Source organism: Ammospiza nelsoni, chromosome 4, assembly GCF_027579445.1.
Source record: "Ammospiza nelsoni isolate bAmmNel1 chromosome 4, bAmmNel1.pri, whole genome shotgun sequence".
Taxonomy (NCBI): domain Eukaryota; kingdom Metazoa; phylum Chordata; class Aves; order Passeriformes; family Passerellidae; genus Ammospiza; species Ammospiza nelsoni.
The window spans coordinates 25,939,767-25,959,066 of NC_080636.1; the positions used below are offsets into that span (position 1 = coordinate 25,939,767).

The following is a 19,300-nucleotide window of genomic DNA, read 5'->3' on the forward strand; positions in this document are numbered from 1 at the left end:
TCCTAATTGCAAGACATCTTCATTGGCTAAAGCTCTGTGGTTGGCTGGGATACATTAATGTGCACTAATGTATACCTATTTTATTTTTAACAGCCAATATCACAAACAGTGAAAACTAAATTCCAGCCTTCACGGAACTTCAAACATTTATCACCAAAACTTTGATTGTGCCAGAGGTAGATAGGTGAGTGTAGTAAAGCCAAGGAATTGACCAAATATGGGAAAATGTGGAGTAAAGTCTTTTTCAGAAGAGACTCATAATCACTCCTCCTTCCTACCCAAATGAATATTTCCTTAGCGAATACAACTAAAAACTAAAAACCAAAACAAAAAACTTGCTCAGTAAAACAGGTTTAGAAAACTCCCATCCTATGCATAAGCATACTTCACTGAGGAGGAAGGAGGCTGTAAGATAGGACAGGAGGTTCAAATTCAGTCAGACAAATTTTATCACATAGCATGCAATATGCAAAAAGATTTTTTAAGTATTGACTGCTTTAAAAGGCATTCAGATTTTGCTTTAGTTTTAAGTATCACATACTATTTCCCATGCATTTTAACCTTAAAAGAACTAAATTAGTGAAATAATCATTGAATACAAATTCTTCCTATGTGTAATGTCCTGATGCAAGATGCCCTTTTGCTAGTACTAGAACAGAAAGTCCATTTAGCATGAAGGTAAGACATCTATACCAACCTCCTTACAAATATAAGTAAAATGTGGTAATTAATATTGTATCCTTCCCTTTACCAGTGGATTCAGATGCAATTAACCATGAATAATATAATGAAAGAAGCTTTCAGCATAGCTCAGGATAAATCTATGCAATTTATTGCTTAATACTGTGGCAGATTTGTGGAGTAAGTCTGATGGTCAATTTCTATGACAGAATGTATAGAACAAACAAAAAAAAACCCCTTCAACAAATCTATTACCAAAAATCAACTCACACATCATTTGCTTTTCCATTTAAGCTGAACTTTGATGGATACTGCTGTTTACTACAGCACTAAAATGATGCACAAATATGAGCTGATCTAAATTCTTCAATATTTAACATGGTTTGTACACCATAAACAGCTGCTCACATAATGTGGAAATTCTGAAACTATTTCTAAGCCTATGTAAGCCTCAACTTGAGCCAAAAAAAATAAAGTACCGGATTGTTTTTTATGTATTACCAGTTTTTGACAAGCGAGGCAATTTTGCACTTCAATGAAGTCAAGATTGCAAATTTAGCATGAAGTGAAGTAGCGTGCAGCAGCTGAGCTGAGGTTCAAGGGAAGGGGATCATCAGCACAGCAATATGCAGTACTGAACTGACAAACTTAGTCATCTTGTTACAGAACAAAGAGAGCTGGTAATAACCACACTGCATATTTCCTATGATAAGGCCAACCTAGAATCCATAAAACAAACAAGAACATAATTTAAAAGTCACAAGTCGTGTCCTGGGGAGAATGCAGCAATGATAAAAGTGATTACCAGAACACCAGGGAAGTTAGTCCTTAGGACTGTATTTAAAAACAAAAGCAGTGAGAACACTGCAAGCTGTGAGAAACTCTTGTGTTGGTGCAACATTGTACAGTCAGCTGTTTCATGCAACTCAAGAGCATCTTTCTGTAGACCGTTAGTGCTCTAGATAGCAACTTTAAATCAGTCTCTGTAATTTTAAATTTCTTCACAGTTTTTATGATGGGCACATCTTTTTGAGATGTGAATCCAAAATAAGCAGCTCTTACTGCCTGAGCTAGCAGAGTATCAGTAGTACTCAGCATGGAAAATCCCCTTCTTAGGCTCTCTGATCACCAGGAAGCACAGCCATCATCAACTCTTGAAAAACAGGTGCACATTAAAACTAGAGCCATGTATTGGCAATATAATTCAGATGCATTCCTCTAATCTTCCTCAGGACTCCTTGGAAAACAGCTCAGAAGTTGTGGGGTTGGATATACAGACACTTCTGAAGACCTGTGTCAGGCTCACCCCGTGACAGAGCTTCACAGCATCACTGTGCAAGATCCCAGGGCTGCTTTTGCACTGCTTGTTTACTCAAGTGGAGAGCTCACTGCCACAGGTCAATACATTTTCTAGTTCACAACAGATCTTTGCCACAGGACATCACCAAAATGGTATCTCTTTCTGGGACTGAGGTAGTACAATACTTAAAGGAGTAAATTCTCTTTTCCCAGGGATAAATGCACAGCAGACTTTACAAGTCACACCACCACCATCTGGTACCAGTTCTAGTGGGAGAGAGAGCTAACACTTCGACATCCAGCAAGCAGCTGTCAAAGCTGGAGAGAAATGCCCTGGGTGGGATCACAGCCTAAATTACATGCCTTTGCAGAAGGAGCCACCCAACTGTATCCAGTGCTTCCAGCTCTGAACTCTTTCCTGAGGCAAGACAGCTAAGACACACTGTAAAAAGACACTCAGGAAAAGACTCTGTCCTCCTCTGCTGTAACCCAGCAACCAGGAGGGGAGCATGGGTTTGATGATCGGAGACCACTTCTCAAATCTGTCTTGACTGTCACAGGGATATCAACACAGCCTTTTCACATCTCAAGTGTTTCCCCACCAGGCCACTGGATATTCTAGCACAAGTGATCATCCTTCCTTCCTGGAGATGTTGCTTTCTCCACACTTCAATCTTGCCCTTCCATTGCAGAGCACGCACAGACAAGCCAGCTCCAGAATCAATTCCTTTCCTTCTCCATGGCCCCACACAAATTATTTAACATAATGAGAGCAGCTTCCATAGAACTTAGTATGCCAAGGACTACTTAGCAGTCTGGCTACTAATCTAATTCTCTAGTATTGAAAAGGCAGGACTCAAGTCTGCTCAGACTCCCACATGGATTTGTCGGAGGCTGTATCTAAGAGGCATACTGGCCACTGAGTTGAAACAGGGTAGGCATCCACCTAAGATGCATGTCAAACATTTAACAAGCAGCAAGTCAGTTTTTTACATGCCTCCCAGGGAAATTTAGTAATTAAGCCTTTCAGGTGACTAATCACCATTTTGCATACTTCATCTCCCTAAGTAAAAAACAAAACCCAAACACAAAATTAACCAGTCAAAAAAAAAATTCTGAAAATGGAAGCACAATCAAAGCAGTTTTAAAATTGATAACAATTTTAATAGTTTATTCAAATAATCAGGTATGTAACAATGAGGTGTTAGTAGAATGGAATCAAAACTTAACAGCCAATAAACACCTTTATGCTTTTCTGTCAATTTTCCAAGGATACAATTAGTGTCTTTCATGACAGCACAACTAAAACTTCAATGAGAAACAGGTAAATGAATATATAGGAGTGTCAGCAATGTATTATATGAGAGCATGGGCTTCCCAAACTAGGAGAACTCAATTAATCCAAGCAAAACTTCATTCAAAAATTTGAAAGCTTAGAGCAACCAAAGTCTGACATCACTTACTGTTTAGCTGCAACAACAAAATTGTTTGTATGATAATTTAGTAATATTTTACTATTAAAATCTACCATAGTGGTTTTTATCCTTACCAATCCTTCCTGAGAAAACAGTCTGTTCTTCTGGGAGGACATTGTATAGCCTGCCAAATTCACACTATTTGACATTTATCAGGGAAGCAGCATGTTGTCATCAGTGTAAATAATGCTGCTTGTCCCAAATCCCACTGAGTCACCATATTGACCTGCTGCGAGCAAAAGCAAAACTTGGAGGAGAAATCTACCCTGGTTTACTACTATGTTGCAGAGCCAGTCAATCAGAATTTTACTGGAATAATACTAGAGACTTTGGGTTGCTTTACAGAGCCCTGGAATATAGCCAAGTAAAACTCCACCTGCCACAAAATACAATTAATTCTAGTCCCTAGATCTAGCAGTGCAGAGAGCAGTGCAAATTATTTAGAAAGAAAAAACAAAGGGGAGATATAAGAGCCAGTTCAATATCCACTCTGTGCATTTTCCAATCTGAATCATGTGATGGGAAGGGAAAAAAAGAAAGAAGAGCACTCCATTCTATGTTCTACCACTAGACAGGCATAAAAGTGCACAAAAAATAAATTACAAAAACCATGGCAAATTTATGCCAAATAAATCCATCCACTTGTGTGCTGCCTAAAAGCCTTACACATGCAAACATGTGTGCACTGGTGCACACAATTCTTAAAGATTTTATTTATCTTATGACAAAATGAAAGGAACTGAAAACGTAACAATGGTGGGGAACAAACCTATTAGCCTAAGTCATGTCCTAATGAACTGGTGATTTGTGTGACATCTCTGAAAGGAAGAAGAATGGCTGATTAGGAACCAAGGACCTTAGTTATTTTCTGTATCTTTCAAATTTCATCGACCTTAAAGCCATAGTTAAATTTGCTTTAGTAGTTTGCTGAAAGTGCTTTGAACACTCATTTCATTGTAGATTTTCCCAAGCTTCTCAATACTTATTTCTTCTGATTCCAATTTTCCCAGTGTAAAAAATGAAGTCAGACAGAAATCTTACAGACAACTGGAAAATTCAAATGTATTATGGTGTTGTTGGATGCACCAGTATTTAAAACTTTTGTGGAGGGGAAACAAAACTAATACATAAATATAAATACATGAAAAGGTTTCAGCAGAAAATATGAAGAGTCTTGTGTTCAGAGACATCATTTCATACTAACCATTACAGGGAAAACTATAAACTCCCCAACAATTTTCAGTGTAAGGGTTGATGCTGGACAATCTGAAAATTTTATCCCTGTCACCATAAAGAATTGACCTTGACTTGATGTTTCTGAAATCCTACAAGATATTTTTTTGACTATGTAACATTTCCCTCTACAAAAAAAGAATTTTAAAAGGGAGTAAATTGACATTATATCAATAGAAGACCTATCTGAATGCTTGCAACTCGTACTGTCAGAAAAATAACTTATTATTAAACAGAAACATACATTGTATATTCTAATGGAAAAAAATTAAGGAATATGGTTTTTTGGAGCAAGACAATCTTTTTGTTTTTCCAGTAAATCATCACAATGACAGAGAAAGACATTCATGCACATTTTTGGAATTTAAAACAACAGGATATACTATTTTTTAAAATAACTGCATTATGCTTTGGTTTCCAAAAAGAAGCCTTATCCTAATACTGCTTAAATAAAGTCTTCCACAATTTAGAATAAACACTGTTAAGTATTTTAGCATCAGATGAGTAACAGCCAAGTATTATTATTACTCTGTATTTCCTTGTCTACTTTGTGACATTTCATTCTAATACTTACAGGAAATTGAAGAGTGATCAATTATAGTATTTCCTAATAAGGCTTGGAGAAGACAGCACTACAGAAGGATTTTTTGTTATCTACCAGGTGCTGCAACTAAACTCCTGCTTCTTTTTGTGCATATTGACAAAAAAAAAGTCATAACAAACCCAACCTTCCCCCCAAAAAAACATTTCCACTACAATAAGGAACAACTTCATTGTCCGCCTTTACATCCCAACAATTTTGGTCAAGCACCCTGCCCTTTTCTATCTTCACTATAACTGAATTCTGGAATTCAGTGGGGTTTACAATCAAGTTGGGTCAGAATCTAGGCACAAATCCTATACTACATTGCCTACTTCCATTAATTACTCTGCTCACTGTGCAGTAGAGAAATGTCTCTACTTACAGTATAAATTCATTCCACAACCCAAGCATATTAAAGGTAGAGTAATATGAGGTTGTTGAAGAAAGACAAAAATTTTTAATATAGCACTTTAATTTGTGCTATTTAAAAAGAAATATTATGTGACATATTAAACAAAATTTTTACATTTTATGTCTCTTATTTATGCCCAAGTCATATTGTTTGAGCCCATTTTTAGCTTTATATATTATGAATAGTGCCAGTTGATCTGTACAACTGTCTAAGTCTAGTGAACCAAGTAAAAAAAATAAAAACAAACAAAACCCCAAACAAACAAAAACCCAAACAAACAAAAAAATCCCAAAAATAACGAAAGAAACCAAACAAAAAACCCAAACAAACCAAACCAAAAAACCATACAACCAAAACCAATAGCAAAAAAGCCCCAAATTAACACACAACACCCCCCGCCCTCCCCCCCCCCCAAAAAACCCCCATGCAAAAACTGCACCAAAAAATAAAGCAGAAAAACAACAGAAGGCAAATAAAATCAAGGAAGCATAAAAAGCCCCATAAAACATTGGACCTGACCATCACAACTAACAAAATATTTCATTAACCATTTTGGATCTACCTTCAGGTATCCAAAAATTGAAACTTCCCACTAAGTCACTGCAACCTTCTCCCAGGTGATTAATCTCTCCTATCTTTCAAGCAGCATTCAGTACAAAATGTGCCAGTTGTGTATGACCTGCACCCACTCTTACCCTATTTAAACCTGATTCTAGCATATCTTGACTGTAAATCATTAACAACAAAAATGTTGACTAATGAAATTAGAGCAGCAGAAAACTGTTGACATGTCAAAGAAATTGTTCAATGGCACAGCAGCTTCCATTTGTATGGTCCTGTACTTATTTAGATGGAACTCTATGCATTTCTCGAGCCTGACTTCCTTCATTAGGATCTGAGTTTTAAATGCCACTGCCCTAAAAAACCCAAACCGTAACACCCTAGGCAGTGGAGAAGTAGTGAAGCAGAAAAAAATGGTCATTATATTTAAAAACTGAAATGATGTCCTAACTGCAGGACTGTTTAAGTCACACAAAGGAGATAGGCTGTGCATGCACATAAGGAGTCCAGAACCAGACCTGTGGTCCAAGTGTTGCCATCAAGACCAAGCTGCTCTTCAAATACTTCAATTCATATATGAGGCAGGAGGGTTTAGCTCCACTTCACTATTGCTGGGACAAAGGAAGCCATTATCCCACTACTCCAAAGAAGGAGCAAAGTAAGTGGTACTACTCTAGGTCTGGTATGTTTTTGGTACCTCTCCAGTACATCTGTGTATTCAAATAGAAGTTTTGTTCCAGAGGCTAAAATTTTCAGTTTCACTTAAAGTGAAACTTTAGACACAAGAGTGTATCTGCTGACATCTCACCATTAATCAACATCAGGGATTAACAACAACAACAACAACAATTGGCACACTAAAAAATGAAGTATCCTACCTATAGCTTCAAGATTGTATGCAGCCCATCAGAACAATTTATCAAGCCCAATCTGTGTTCTGTAAGTCAGGAGTTTGGGGAACAGAGCTGGCCATCAGCCAGATTAATTGCTCTAGATGTCTGGGGGCTGACAAAGGATTTCCACTTTTCTCCCACCCCACCATGTAACTTGAGCTGTGTCCATAAATGACTAAAAGATAAGTATTTCATACCAGAGAAAATATATCTGAATCACACAAAAGCAGCATGCAGGTTGTCCACATGACAACATTTCTCGTAAACTTGCAAGGTGGATTTGAGTCACAAAGCACCCAAGCAAGGAGAGGAGTGTGTGCCTACATGGCAGTGAACAGCTGCACCCCCGAGTTCCCCCATTAGAAGCTACAGGACTTGCTAAGGACAAGATGATATTTAACTGTCTTCAGAATAAAACAAGAAAAATTGATAGTTACAACCTACTTGTGGCTGAGTTTGAAGAAATAATTCCATTCAAAAGGGGTTTTTTTGAGTCTGACCTGATTTTTTCTGAGTTTCACACTCTTTTAACAAACAGCTGAGGTTGAAGCTCCTGTTACCACTGTTTAGGAGTCTATTTTTTGAAGACTACTTTTCAGTAGCATTCTTCATCTCTCCAAAACTGGGTAGGTCTTTAAAAATAAACTTCATAGGCATACAGTGAAAAGGAAATAGTACAGAAGCATAAAAATAGACTCAGGAATCCAATAACAAACTATAAATCATTCATTTCCATCACACATTGACTTGCAGCAATATTTCTGCTTATACTAACAAAAGCAGTTCAGAACATTTAGGGATAGATTCATTCCTTCTAAACAGAAAGCATTTTAACTTGCTCCCAAAACAAAGAAACCACAGGTAACCAAGGTTTGAGTTACCTCTCTTGGGTTGAGCACATATTTAAGTGCTGTCCTGCTGTGCCTGACAGAAAGTCTGTCCAAGTCCCTCGTGAGCTCCAGGCAGACCTCAAAAAAGCTTGGGTCTTACTCCTGGGATGTCTTCTGCAGAACTGCACTCCTCATTGAAACACATTAAATTTGTATCAAGTTAAAGACAAGAAGAAAGAGTTGAAATAGGGTAGGCAGGGGAAGGAGTATAAAAAATACTGAAGATTACCATGGCTAAAGTCAAATCAAGTGATAAAGAAACACAAACTACATCTGCAGCTATTGCAGGCTTGCTCCTGCTACCCTCAGCTCAGTAAATTAGCTTGATGCCAGGATTTTTTTCTTGGAATTAACACAGTTCAGACTACTTAGCTAGACTCTGAACTGCATTTAGTGCTTACTTTAATCAATGTATTAATCAGAAATACCCATCATGTGGCTCCAAAAAAGTAAATATAATTACATAAGAGAATAACTTAGAAAACCAGATAGCCCACATTTTCTACAGTAAATCTTTAGTTCTAGTGAAGAAATATATCCAAATCATTTTATCATAATGATAAATGATAGGGGTTGCCTTTGATCCAAGACAACTATAAAAGTTGTTTTGACCAAAAAGAGAAAAATAACCCACCATTGAAAAATTCTAATTAGCATGAGTAATATATGAACTTATTCAATACAGAAAACTCACTTTAATTCTCTGGTCAGAAATTGGTCAGATTTACTTGTCATAAAAGGACTTCTAATAATGTGCAATTAATCTTTACCAAAGTTTACTATTAATATGCCTAATTTATAATATCATCAGATAGGAAAATCTTCATATTCTATAGCTAATCCAGTTTCATAACCCAACTTGCTCCCTCATAGAATCCTTCAAGGACAATCCCATCATGTTACTTTAGGGAAAAAAAAAAGATCAAATGAGTGAAACCATACAGTCCATAATATAGAATTAACAGCTCATAAAACAAAACCCTTATTTCAAACTATAATGTCACCATGTTTGTTTTCCTTAAGAACCTCAACAATTTTTCAGGGGACCTACAACAGACAGCATCCCAGTTGCAAAAAAAGTGGGCAGAGACACCTGTATGCCATTTCAAGGTAGGCTAAAATATAGGCTCAAGGCAGGAATCTCCCCTCCCAGTTAGTAGAAGAGCCAAAGCCCTTTGCAAATGGCGAGATATTCAACAGAAAGAACTGCAAGGATTAGGTATTCAGGCATCTTCTTTCCTAATAATCATACACATCCTTTCTGGGCTAAGTGAAAATTTTTAATTTTGCGAGACTGGAAAATTTAGTATTATAGGCAAAGTCTGTTTGAAAAAAAGTTCAGGTTCAATATGCAACTTTTCCTCTAACTCTGGTAATTGTACTGCTACCAACAGAATTTCTACCACAACAGTGCCAGCACAGGAGAGATTTTTTTTAAATACTACTAAATACTATCATTTATCTATTGAGAAAAAATGTGCAGATTCACATTAAGAAACACTGCTTACAAATTACATGCTACAGTCCGGATATTGTCCTGGATTCTTTGTGCACCACAAACTCACCACCAATCTCAGTACCAAGGAAACTGAGATTTCATTATCAGCACTGACTAGACAGTATTTGTGCAGAACAAAAAAAAGCCAGATTCATTATAAGGAATAAATAAATAATTCAATAATAATAATAGTATAATGATTAAAGATAAAATAATACAATAAATAATAATGAGGAATTTTTAAAAATTATAGATTAGTCCTTAGAAGCAAAATATAGCAAGGAGTACTTTACATGTCAGGTTGGAAAGCAGGGTGTAACATCCATGTAAGGTTCTAGAGAATTAGATCCTAGCTTCTGTTCTGCACAGTGGGAGACCAGAAGTAATCCTCCAGTCATAGAAAGGATTGCACAGTAGTTAAGCCTTTATTAACAGTAGCTGTGGGCTCACCTTGCACACCTGTCTTAAAAGAGCAAAGTCTTAAACCTTAGTATAGGCAGAATAAAGGAGAAACTCTTGAAAAAAAATAACAGTTCAAGGTACAATCAACACTATCACTCATTTACATACTCATAACATTAATGTGTAACCCCTTGAGTAGATTGCTCCCTTGAGTGCTTTCAAAATCTCCCAATCTGTGAGAATGATACCACATTTATCCCAGCAGTATTAATTAAGCAGTGGAATAGAACTCTTCACATCTCATTTTATCTACCTTTCAAGTTGAAAAAAGATGTGTGTTCTGTTGTTGCTGTTTAAAAAAAAAATAATAGCAACAGTAAGAAGAAGAACAATAGGGAAAAAAAAAGGAGAGAAAGAGGAACTTCTCCAAAATGTGTATAAATGGCTAAGCATTACACACTACTAATTTAAAGTAATTCCGTCCATGAATCAAAAGAGTTCTTTGAAGCCTCCATGAGAATAAGTTTTATTAAGCTACCTGAGTAAATGACTGTTTTCCTATTGTTTAAAATAAAATCTAATAAATAAAACTAGGATTAAAATGTTCTTAAGTAATTTATTTTCCTAGGTATCCAAATAAAACCTACCACCAAAAGCAGTATTTACTTTCACTCCTCAGGAGCAGCCAAGATACTCTACTAAACCTCTTGCTGCACAGTCAAGAAGCTTAGCATAAGCTCATAGCACTAATGCCTCTGTGTACAAGGTGAACTTCGTGCTACTATAAACATGTTTCTTGGTTCCTGTCTCTTACCAGCAGGAGTGACAAATAACAAACTCTCCAGGAGCATATCTATCCTTCTAAGCAGAAATGGGAGCTAACATAACAACACAGCCAGGAGATTGAAAACAGTATCTACTGTAGGAGAGCAAAGAAGAGGAAGAAAAATGGAAGTGGGTGGACAGCAGCTGCGCAGCGATAGAAAATGGAAGGGGTGGGAAGGCAAAAATGAGAGGATGAATAGGGAAGGAGACAAATGAGATGTGAAAAGAGACAGAAGACAAAATTAACAAGAGTTAGTCTAAAACAGCACTTCTTAAATCCTGGCTCAGCCAAAGGAAATTACAAAGTCAGGCTGACAGGAAGAGTAAGTAAATCACAATGCTGCTGTCAGCGTCTCACTTCTTGAGTGGCGTTGCCAAGAGCCAGTCACGGCTGGGAAGAAATGGCCCCTGCACGGCTGGGACAGGTCCTGCAGTGGCTTTGTTAGCTACATGCCTCATCAACAGCTGCTTCAGACAGTAAGCACCATTTATTGGGAATGGGAGAACAGAAGAATGGGTAATCACAAGTGAGCCCAACTGGAAATGAGATTGAGCCCTTATTAGCTAGTCCACACACTAAAACAACTCCCCCACAAGTCACACCAAATCCAAAGCATTAGGAAAGCAGACAAGCGTTTTGCTAAAGAGAGCCACAAAAACTTATCAGCAATTGAGGTGAACTACTGTGCAAATTAAAATAACATCTATGGTAGACAAAAAGTTTCCATCCAACATTCTTCAAAAATTCCTGAAATTGTAACAGATAAAGAAAGAAATTTCTTGGCAGGCAACACATGCAATCCAAGATCTGTGATGTTTAGAGAAGTGCTCCAAGGTACAGCTGGAGCACTGTATGCTTCAACGTATTTTAATTCATTAAAGACACTAGCCACATAGGATAACCTGATGCCCTTATAATCTGCAATATCTTGGCCTGTATAATCAGTCTATACAGAATCAATGTGGAAAAGGAAAAGGAAACTAAGTTTCCTCAAGATTCCCATCCTAACTGACCTTCATCAAAACACAAACATAGAAGAGACTTCACATATGGATGGACATAATTGCCACCTCACCCCTGAGTTTATTCAATAACCAAATAAGAATTAAATCATGTTTTACAGGTCTTTGTAATTGAATATAGTATAGTATATTAGCCATTAATCTAATGTACAATCTTCATTAGCTCAAAGGGAGCCTAGGAGGAAGATAAAGGCCAATTTATACTGAGAAACACTACCAAAAATGCAGAAAATGTTTGCATAAGCTGGAAACATACCGTGAATGTCTCTTCTGTACTTCTTTTCCTTTGTACTGGAGCAACTGGGAATTCAAGAAGGGACTTGACCGTCTTCCTTTTGGCTCTTTCCATTTGAATGTTAGTGAAATAGTTGACAGCAGCAAACTCAATCAGAGCAGAGAACACAAAGGCAAAGCAAACTGCTATGAACCAGTCCATGGCAGTAGCATAGGATACTTTTGGCAGTGAATGTCTTGCACTGATGCTCAGCGTCGTCATTGTCAACACTGTGGTTATTCCTTTTAAAAAACAAAGCAAAAGAACTGTTGAATCAAAGTAAAACAAGGCAAGAACAGGTAAGGACCTTCAAACAAAGAATTTCAAATCACATATGAGCCGTTCTCTGCTGCTTGTGAGTACGGCATTAAAGTCATGGCAAGCATCACATATCCATGAGCAGCTAAGTCCTAAAACAGCTTACCACTTTTTAAAGGAGCCACAGAAAGCCATGACTTCAGCAGATCATCTACAGCTCACATGAAAAAAAAACACAGAAGCCTTCATTTTATATGTTTTTCACATCAAGTTCAGTTGAATTTTTTACAAGTTATTTTCTAAACATGTGAATAAGATATAAGTTGTTAAATTGGGGAGTACTCCTCAGACTGCAACAAAAACATGACTTCTCCTGTAAACGGCTCTGGATGCCCCCTATTACTCTGCATCTGTGTCTCTGATCACATTTGTAACCCAGGAAACATTTTGGTGCCAAGGAAGAATATTATGCTAAAAACTCTGTTAGTTAAGAAATCATCAGGTTTTTTTACAGCCTTCTGCTACTAGTCAGCCAATGAAATTTAATTAATTTTCATCTTCTGAAATAACAACTTTAATTAAAATGTGTGAAGCATGAACACTAAAGATGGCCATCAAAAGATGGCCACTTCATGGTAGTACTTCGAATGCAAACACATGCCGCATAAAAAACAAATGAATGGAGTCTTTTTTTCTTTTTTCATCCAGAATATCCCATATCATAGAAATGTAAAATCCCAAGTATGCATTGAACACTGCATAAGTCCTACTATGATAACCTCAGTGATGAGTGACTACAAATAGAGATGCCCTTACTCTTATGAAAAGAACACTGTATCCATTCTAATTCAAGATGCAATTTCTATGCTTAGAAGAATTTAAATTCATTATGTTTTTCAATAGATTTCTCACATCCCCATTTGCTAAATGATGGTATTCCATCAAGGTAATATAATAAAAAAGGCTTCACCTACACACTGCCATACAGAGAAATGCTCACAAGTAAATCAGTCCTTCCTTCCAAAGAAGAAAAACAAGAGTAGCAGCCAGGTCATGACAGCTCAAAGGATTTCTCAGAGTTTTCAGGAGGATAAAAAATACAGATGCAAGCTCACAAAACCTTCTTCAGTGGGAAGGTGTTGAAAACCACACCACTGAAAATGTTTAAGTCTGAGAAAAAAAAAAAAAAACAAACCCAGGGAAAGTTGGTTATTTGGGTTTTGTTTCCTTCCCTGGATGAGGCCCATCTCTGTTTAGCCCCATCCTTTCTAAGGACCTGAGTAGACCTTTGTCCACTTCAAGCAAAAACTTTGTCTGAATTGTTTCTAAAAACATTTTCTTAATAGATGTAAAAATAGGGTAAAGTAAAATAAATGACCAAACATTAACCAAAAACAAGGAGGTAACCTGACAATATCAGTTTACTGACAGTCTTTGTCAGATTTTTCTTTATTAAATCATTCTTCTGCAAGACTTGGAGCTGCCAGTACAACTGTCCCTATTACTCCTGCCAGCATCTAGCAGTCTATAGAGAGGCTTTTAGTAGAGCATTCTCTTCCTGCTTTAGGCAGCTTTTTAAATGCTTTTATCCTATTTCTTTGTTAGGAAACATATTTCCCCTTAGATTCTTGCACTTTGTCTTCCACTGAAGATTTTCTGTTATTTTCACTGTGCCACCTCATTCAAGCTGTATTTTGAAAAGATCGATTTTAATATCTTGTGATCAGTTTGCTTTTTTAATTCATTTTCATGATGGCAGTGGCAGAAAGGAAAGAAAAGCACTAAATATGAAATTACAGTAACAGAATCTAAGCCTTATTCATAGCGAGCTTCCACTAATGACACAGATACCTCCCAACAAGACATTGGAACATCTCACACACTCCAAAACAATTTTTTGTACAAGTATTCTATAAACCTTGAGTTCAAGTACTTTCACTACTATCCACTGGAGGATAAACCTGATCTGGATGTAGACTAAGGACTTGAGTGTATTAGTCAGAGCCAGGTCTTTCCAGTTTTGTTCCCTCAAGCAGGTAGAATCCCTAGAGCTGCGGAGCCATTTGCTACACGTTACCATGCCACCCTTCTGGCTATATATTCCAAGTTTCTCCTCAGAGTCCAAAGATTCACTTAACAACATTCTTCATACATCAACAGCAAGATTCCCCCTGACTTTAAATTATCCCCTTGTTTCTGCAATAGCATGGAATATACTCTGAATTTAAACTATCCCCTTGTTTCTGCAATAGCATGGAGTATACCCTAAGGCACTGAAAAGGCCTATTCTAGTGAGAGTTATAAAAGAGCAAGTACAAGAAAAAGTTAAAAAAAAGGAAATAATTACCAAAAACAGTTCTAGCAGGTACTGATTCCTTATTTATCCAAAATGAAACTTGAGAGAGGATCACGGTCATAATGCATGGGATGTAGGTCTGAATCATAAAATAACCCATTTTCCGTCTCAGATGGAAATAAACTGTCATAACAATATATTCACCTAAAAAAAAAACAAAAGAAAATATTTTTCTGTGTATAAAATTTGTTTCAGACTCTCAAGTAGGATTGTTTAAGGTGATGCTATTTATGTATCTTTACATTCACAGACAGATATCTTCTTAGAACAAGAATGAATGAAGGTTTGTTTAAAAATCCCAGAAAGAGTAGGTCCTTAGACAGAAGTTGATATCAAAAATGCTATAATACAACTAATACTGAATTACATTTTACAGTATAAGCAGGATTTTAAAAATCCTTTTGACAGCTGTTGAAGATGACAATCCAACAACACAATTTATCTACCTACCACAATATCTGTAACATTGTGGTACCTACCTGCTGAATAAAAAATTAAGAACAATGATACACATCAAATGTTATTCAAGCATCTCAACTTTTTGCTAGATTTATAAGTCAGTCCCACTATGATAATGAAACAAATCATTGAGAAGAATTAAAAATACTCTAAATTTATCTAGAATGTTGTAATTCATATTAAGCAAACAGACCAAAAAAGCAGTTTTACCATAAACACAACAAACTGTCTACAATAAAGCACTACAGAATGAGCCTTTTGGGACGCCAAGGAATTCTTTTTTATTAACTCATAATAATCTATATGCTGAGAAGTAAATTTCTAGTGAATTGCAAAATGCCATTTTATCTTTGAGTAAACCATCCATAGAGCAATACATCAAGTATGCTTGCTTTACTGGTTTCATTTTGACTATCTCACAACACCCAAACCTGCTGATGCTTAGAAAACGATTCCAAATTTTAAAAATATTTTGGGAATATGCTTGTTTATCACCACACTGCTCATCAGTGATACTTCAGTCATTTTGGATGCCTGTAGTTGCCATTTGCCTTATTTCTTACAGCACAAATCAGCAGAAGTATCTATTGTGACTAATGTATTTGTGCCTACCCTTATCTGGCTAGAGGGTTTTTATGGTTTTAATAACCCATTCTGTATGCTGTACTTCTATCCCGAGCTGTTTGCACCACCAAACAAAGGAAGTCTTTTGCACATAATGTGGATACAGTGCTGAGAAATTACTTCCTCACCCAGGCATCCTCTTGACTCTTCAAACTGCATTTTAAGCAGTGATTAAATGCTCATTTTGTCCCTTGGAGTAATGATCTCATTCTAGCTTTCTGAAAGACTGTCGCAATCTACTGTAATGAATCTGCAAATGTAAATCTCAAGGACAGAAACCTAATTCAGATTTACACCCTCAGCCCTTAATACATACCCTATGACATTCAGTAGAATAAAACGTACAGGAAGAAAAAGAAAAAAGGCTTTGGGCAATGTTACAGGTTAGTTTTACCTCAAGTTGACTTTTACTGATGAGATTCCTACCTGTAATAGATTTTATAGTTTCAGAAGATACCGTATGCCCAAGCAGGTCATACTGAACTAAACTGGAAGACTCCTCAGGAACTTCCACTGACTTCTCAGGTCCTTTTGTCCAGGTATAAATCATTTCACTCTTTGGATAAGCATCTACAACACAGCATCAGTTTGTATAAATAGGAAACTTTTTCTCATGCCTTACTAAGAACCAAAGCCAAAGCTACTGAAATCAAACAGTAAAACATACATGAACAACTTCAGAAGATACCTTTCATGTTAAGTTACCCCCCAAAAAGCCACCCTTGGAGTAGAATAAATAAGAGCTGAGGTAATATGTCAAGTGTCACAGATAAATTCACTTCAAATATGAATGTGAAGACTAAACATAAATTCCTTATGGATCAGCCCTTACTGGGCATGTAAAGTTTATCTTTATTTCAGCAATTTCTAACTATAATTTTACCATTACAATATACTAATATAAAAAAGAAAAGAGTATGTACAAAGAAGATATATTTTGAAGGTTGGGTGCACATTACTTTACAAAAAAAAAAGATGATTATACTAAAAATGGCAACATTTTAAACTTCTGTTTAAAATATTTGCCAGAAACCGTAGGTCAGCAAAGAATTCACAATGGCCCCAAAATAAGCACACACAAAGAAACATTTTACATTTAATTCAAAAGACATGTCTTAGGGCTAGCATTCAATCCCTACACAGTCCAAACTCCTGTTAAAATTGAATCAAATCAGTCTTACATTTGAAATGGTTACACGTTATTTCAAGTTTCACTGTGGGAAACATCAGACTAGTGTTCAGCAATTCCTGCTGAGTGGTGATTCTCTCTGAAGAGCTGTTACTGTGAATGAGCCCCCACTATCAAATCCCCCCTATCATACAGCTGATATCAAAGGCAAATCTTGCAGCACATGGCTTCCACTGATGAAAAACCGTATCAGAGCTGTGTCTTTCATACCTCTGTTCAGGCTGACTATCCAGCTGTATAAGCTAAATTTATGCAATGCAAAATCTCTGAAGGCTCTGCAGCAATTCCTGACTTCAGAGCTCTGGGGTCAAGGAGAACAGATTAATGTCCAGCCATTGGAGGGTCTAAAGCAGAGATGTCAGTGACCAAGAAGGCTTAAAAGAATAACAAGATAGTTAATGGAGTGCACCAACCATTTCCAGGGGGTCTCAGAGGTCTCTGCTTTGGATTCACATCAGGGAACCACGGCTACCCTCTCTAGATTTTATGCAGCAATCTCAAACTGTTCCTCTATCCAAAATTTGGATATTTTTCAAAAACCTACATCTGACTTCAAAGCAGAAAAGTCATCTGCACTAAGATTTTTCGCACCAGTTAAAAAGTTATTTATTTTGTCTAAACTTGCCATGCAAACTCCTCTTACAGGCCAGCAGATAGACAATTACAAATAGACATCAAATCTCTACACATAACCTACACCTCTTTCTTAAGATGCCAGTGTGCTTCCACTATCTGTAGAGAAAGTCAGCTAACCTGCTTCCCTAGGTGTCTTTTACCCGGCTGTTTAAGGTAAGTTTCTCTTCTCCAGACAACCTCTCACTTCACTGAGTATCCAATTCCTCCCCAGGAACCAAGAAAAACAACAAATTTCAAGCAACAGCGTGTCCAGAGTAGTGGGGTTTAACATAATAGCTGAATCACCACCTGCTTTTTAGTTCTCTGGGTTTAATTTTTGAGGTACTAAATTGAAGTATTGAGGAAATTAACAGGAGTTTTTTCTGCATAGAGATTGCATATCAAGACATAACTCTCTAAATTCATAAAGTCTAGTAACTGCTTAAAATTTAATTCTACTATTTAAATTCTGTAGTCACAAGAAATTTGATAATTGCAACTTACAACTCCCAAATTTGAGAGGACAAGCATGACCATCCATGGGAAAATCCACTAATCTCATGGGACACTCTGCACTTATTGTAAGCCTATAATGGAACAAATTAAATAGTCTCTGGTTGCCATTTTGTCTAGGCAGTACAACTTTTGCATACAGTAATTGTAAGAAGTCAAACAAATACATTAGATACCTCATTGTGTACAGGATGGTGCCATTTCTCATTATTCTGAAGAGTTTATTTGGGGCTGTCATATTATGTGCAACAGACTTTTTCCCATTCCTGAAGAAAGTATCAGGAGTCCATACCTTCGAAACCATCAAGTTGTTAAGTCTTAAAATTTCAATAGGGCCATCATATTTTAATCTTTTATCTACCCATGTCTGACGAAAGAAGACATCCATTGTATATTCCTGTATTAAATTGCAGAAAAACAAAGATCACATTTGCATGTGTGTTTCCTGTAAAAGAAGAAATCCCTCAGGAGAAAAGAAATCATTAGAGAAGAAAATCCTAAGTCCACTACAAAAACATCTTTCCACCAATTAAAGTGTCTTGTGTATTTCTTAATAGCTTAATTTCTTACATTAGTCATATCAATAAACTGCTACACATTTAATCATTAAGGAATAATTAACCTAATTAAGTTTCAGGAAGCAGACAACTGAGTTGGAAGTCAAGCATATAACTGGAAACAAAATTATCTCTGACAAGAATTGTCAACAGATTTTTAAAGAAAATATATCCATTGATCAGCTGCTGCTGGCTAAATTGAAAATACCAGGACAAATGATTAGTTCCACTTTAAAGTTAGGAAAGAAAACCCAGCTTCATCTCATGGAAAGTAAGCTTTTGACTGAAGAAAGCTAAGTAAATCTTTTGCCATGCCCACAAAACAGGGATAATAAATTATATAGAGATTTGCATATATATCTACATTTTTTAAAAGTATGTAACTATCCCATTAACTTTCTCAGAAAAGCCACTCAGATGCTCCAAAGAAAACACGCAAACAACTGCAGAACGGCAGACAGAGGCACATCATGAGAAATCAAATGTGAATGAATGGATGAAAGAGTGCATTTCTCATCCCAGGAAGCTAAAGCATTTCACAAAAAAGCTGCCATGTGGCAATGAAAAAGGTCACGTTTAAGTCCTTTCGAGCTTACAGTTTTGATTTTGTTGTTAAGCCAAACAATGTTTTCTGACTAGATTTCAAATTTTTCTGCATAATGTCTCCATTGAAATTACTT

General features: G+C 36.5%; 1 protein-coding gene across 1 annotated transcript in view; it reads right to left on the reverse strand.

The window, feature by feature from the left end:
- Nucleotides 1-19,300, reverse strand: part of GABRA4 (gamma-aminobutyric acid type A receptor subunit alpha4) — a 42,031-nt gene that overhangs the window by 11,663 nt on the left and 11,068 nt on the right. Inside the window, exons 4-8 of the mRNA XM_059470333.1 lie at nt 18,240-18,460; nt 18,055-18,137; nt 16,173-16,316; nt 14,655-14,807; nt 12,032-12,291 (exon numbers count right to left, since the gene is read on the reverse strand). Of these exons, the coding sequence (XP_059326316.1) occupies nt 12,032-12,291; nt 14,655-14,807; nt 16,173-16,316; nt 18,055-18,137; nt 18,240-18,460 (861 nt within the window). The remainder of the gene's footprint in view (nt 1-12,031; nt 12,292-14,654; nt 14,808-16,172; nt 16,317-18,054; nt 18,138-18,239; nt 18,461-19,300) is intronic.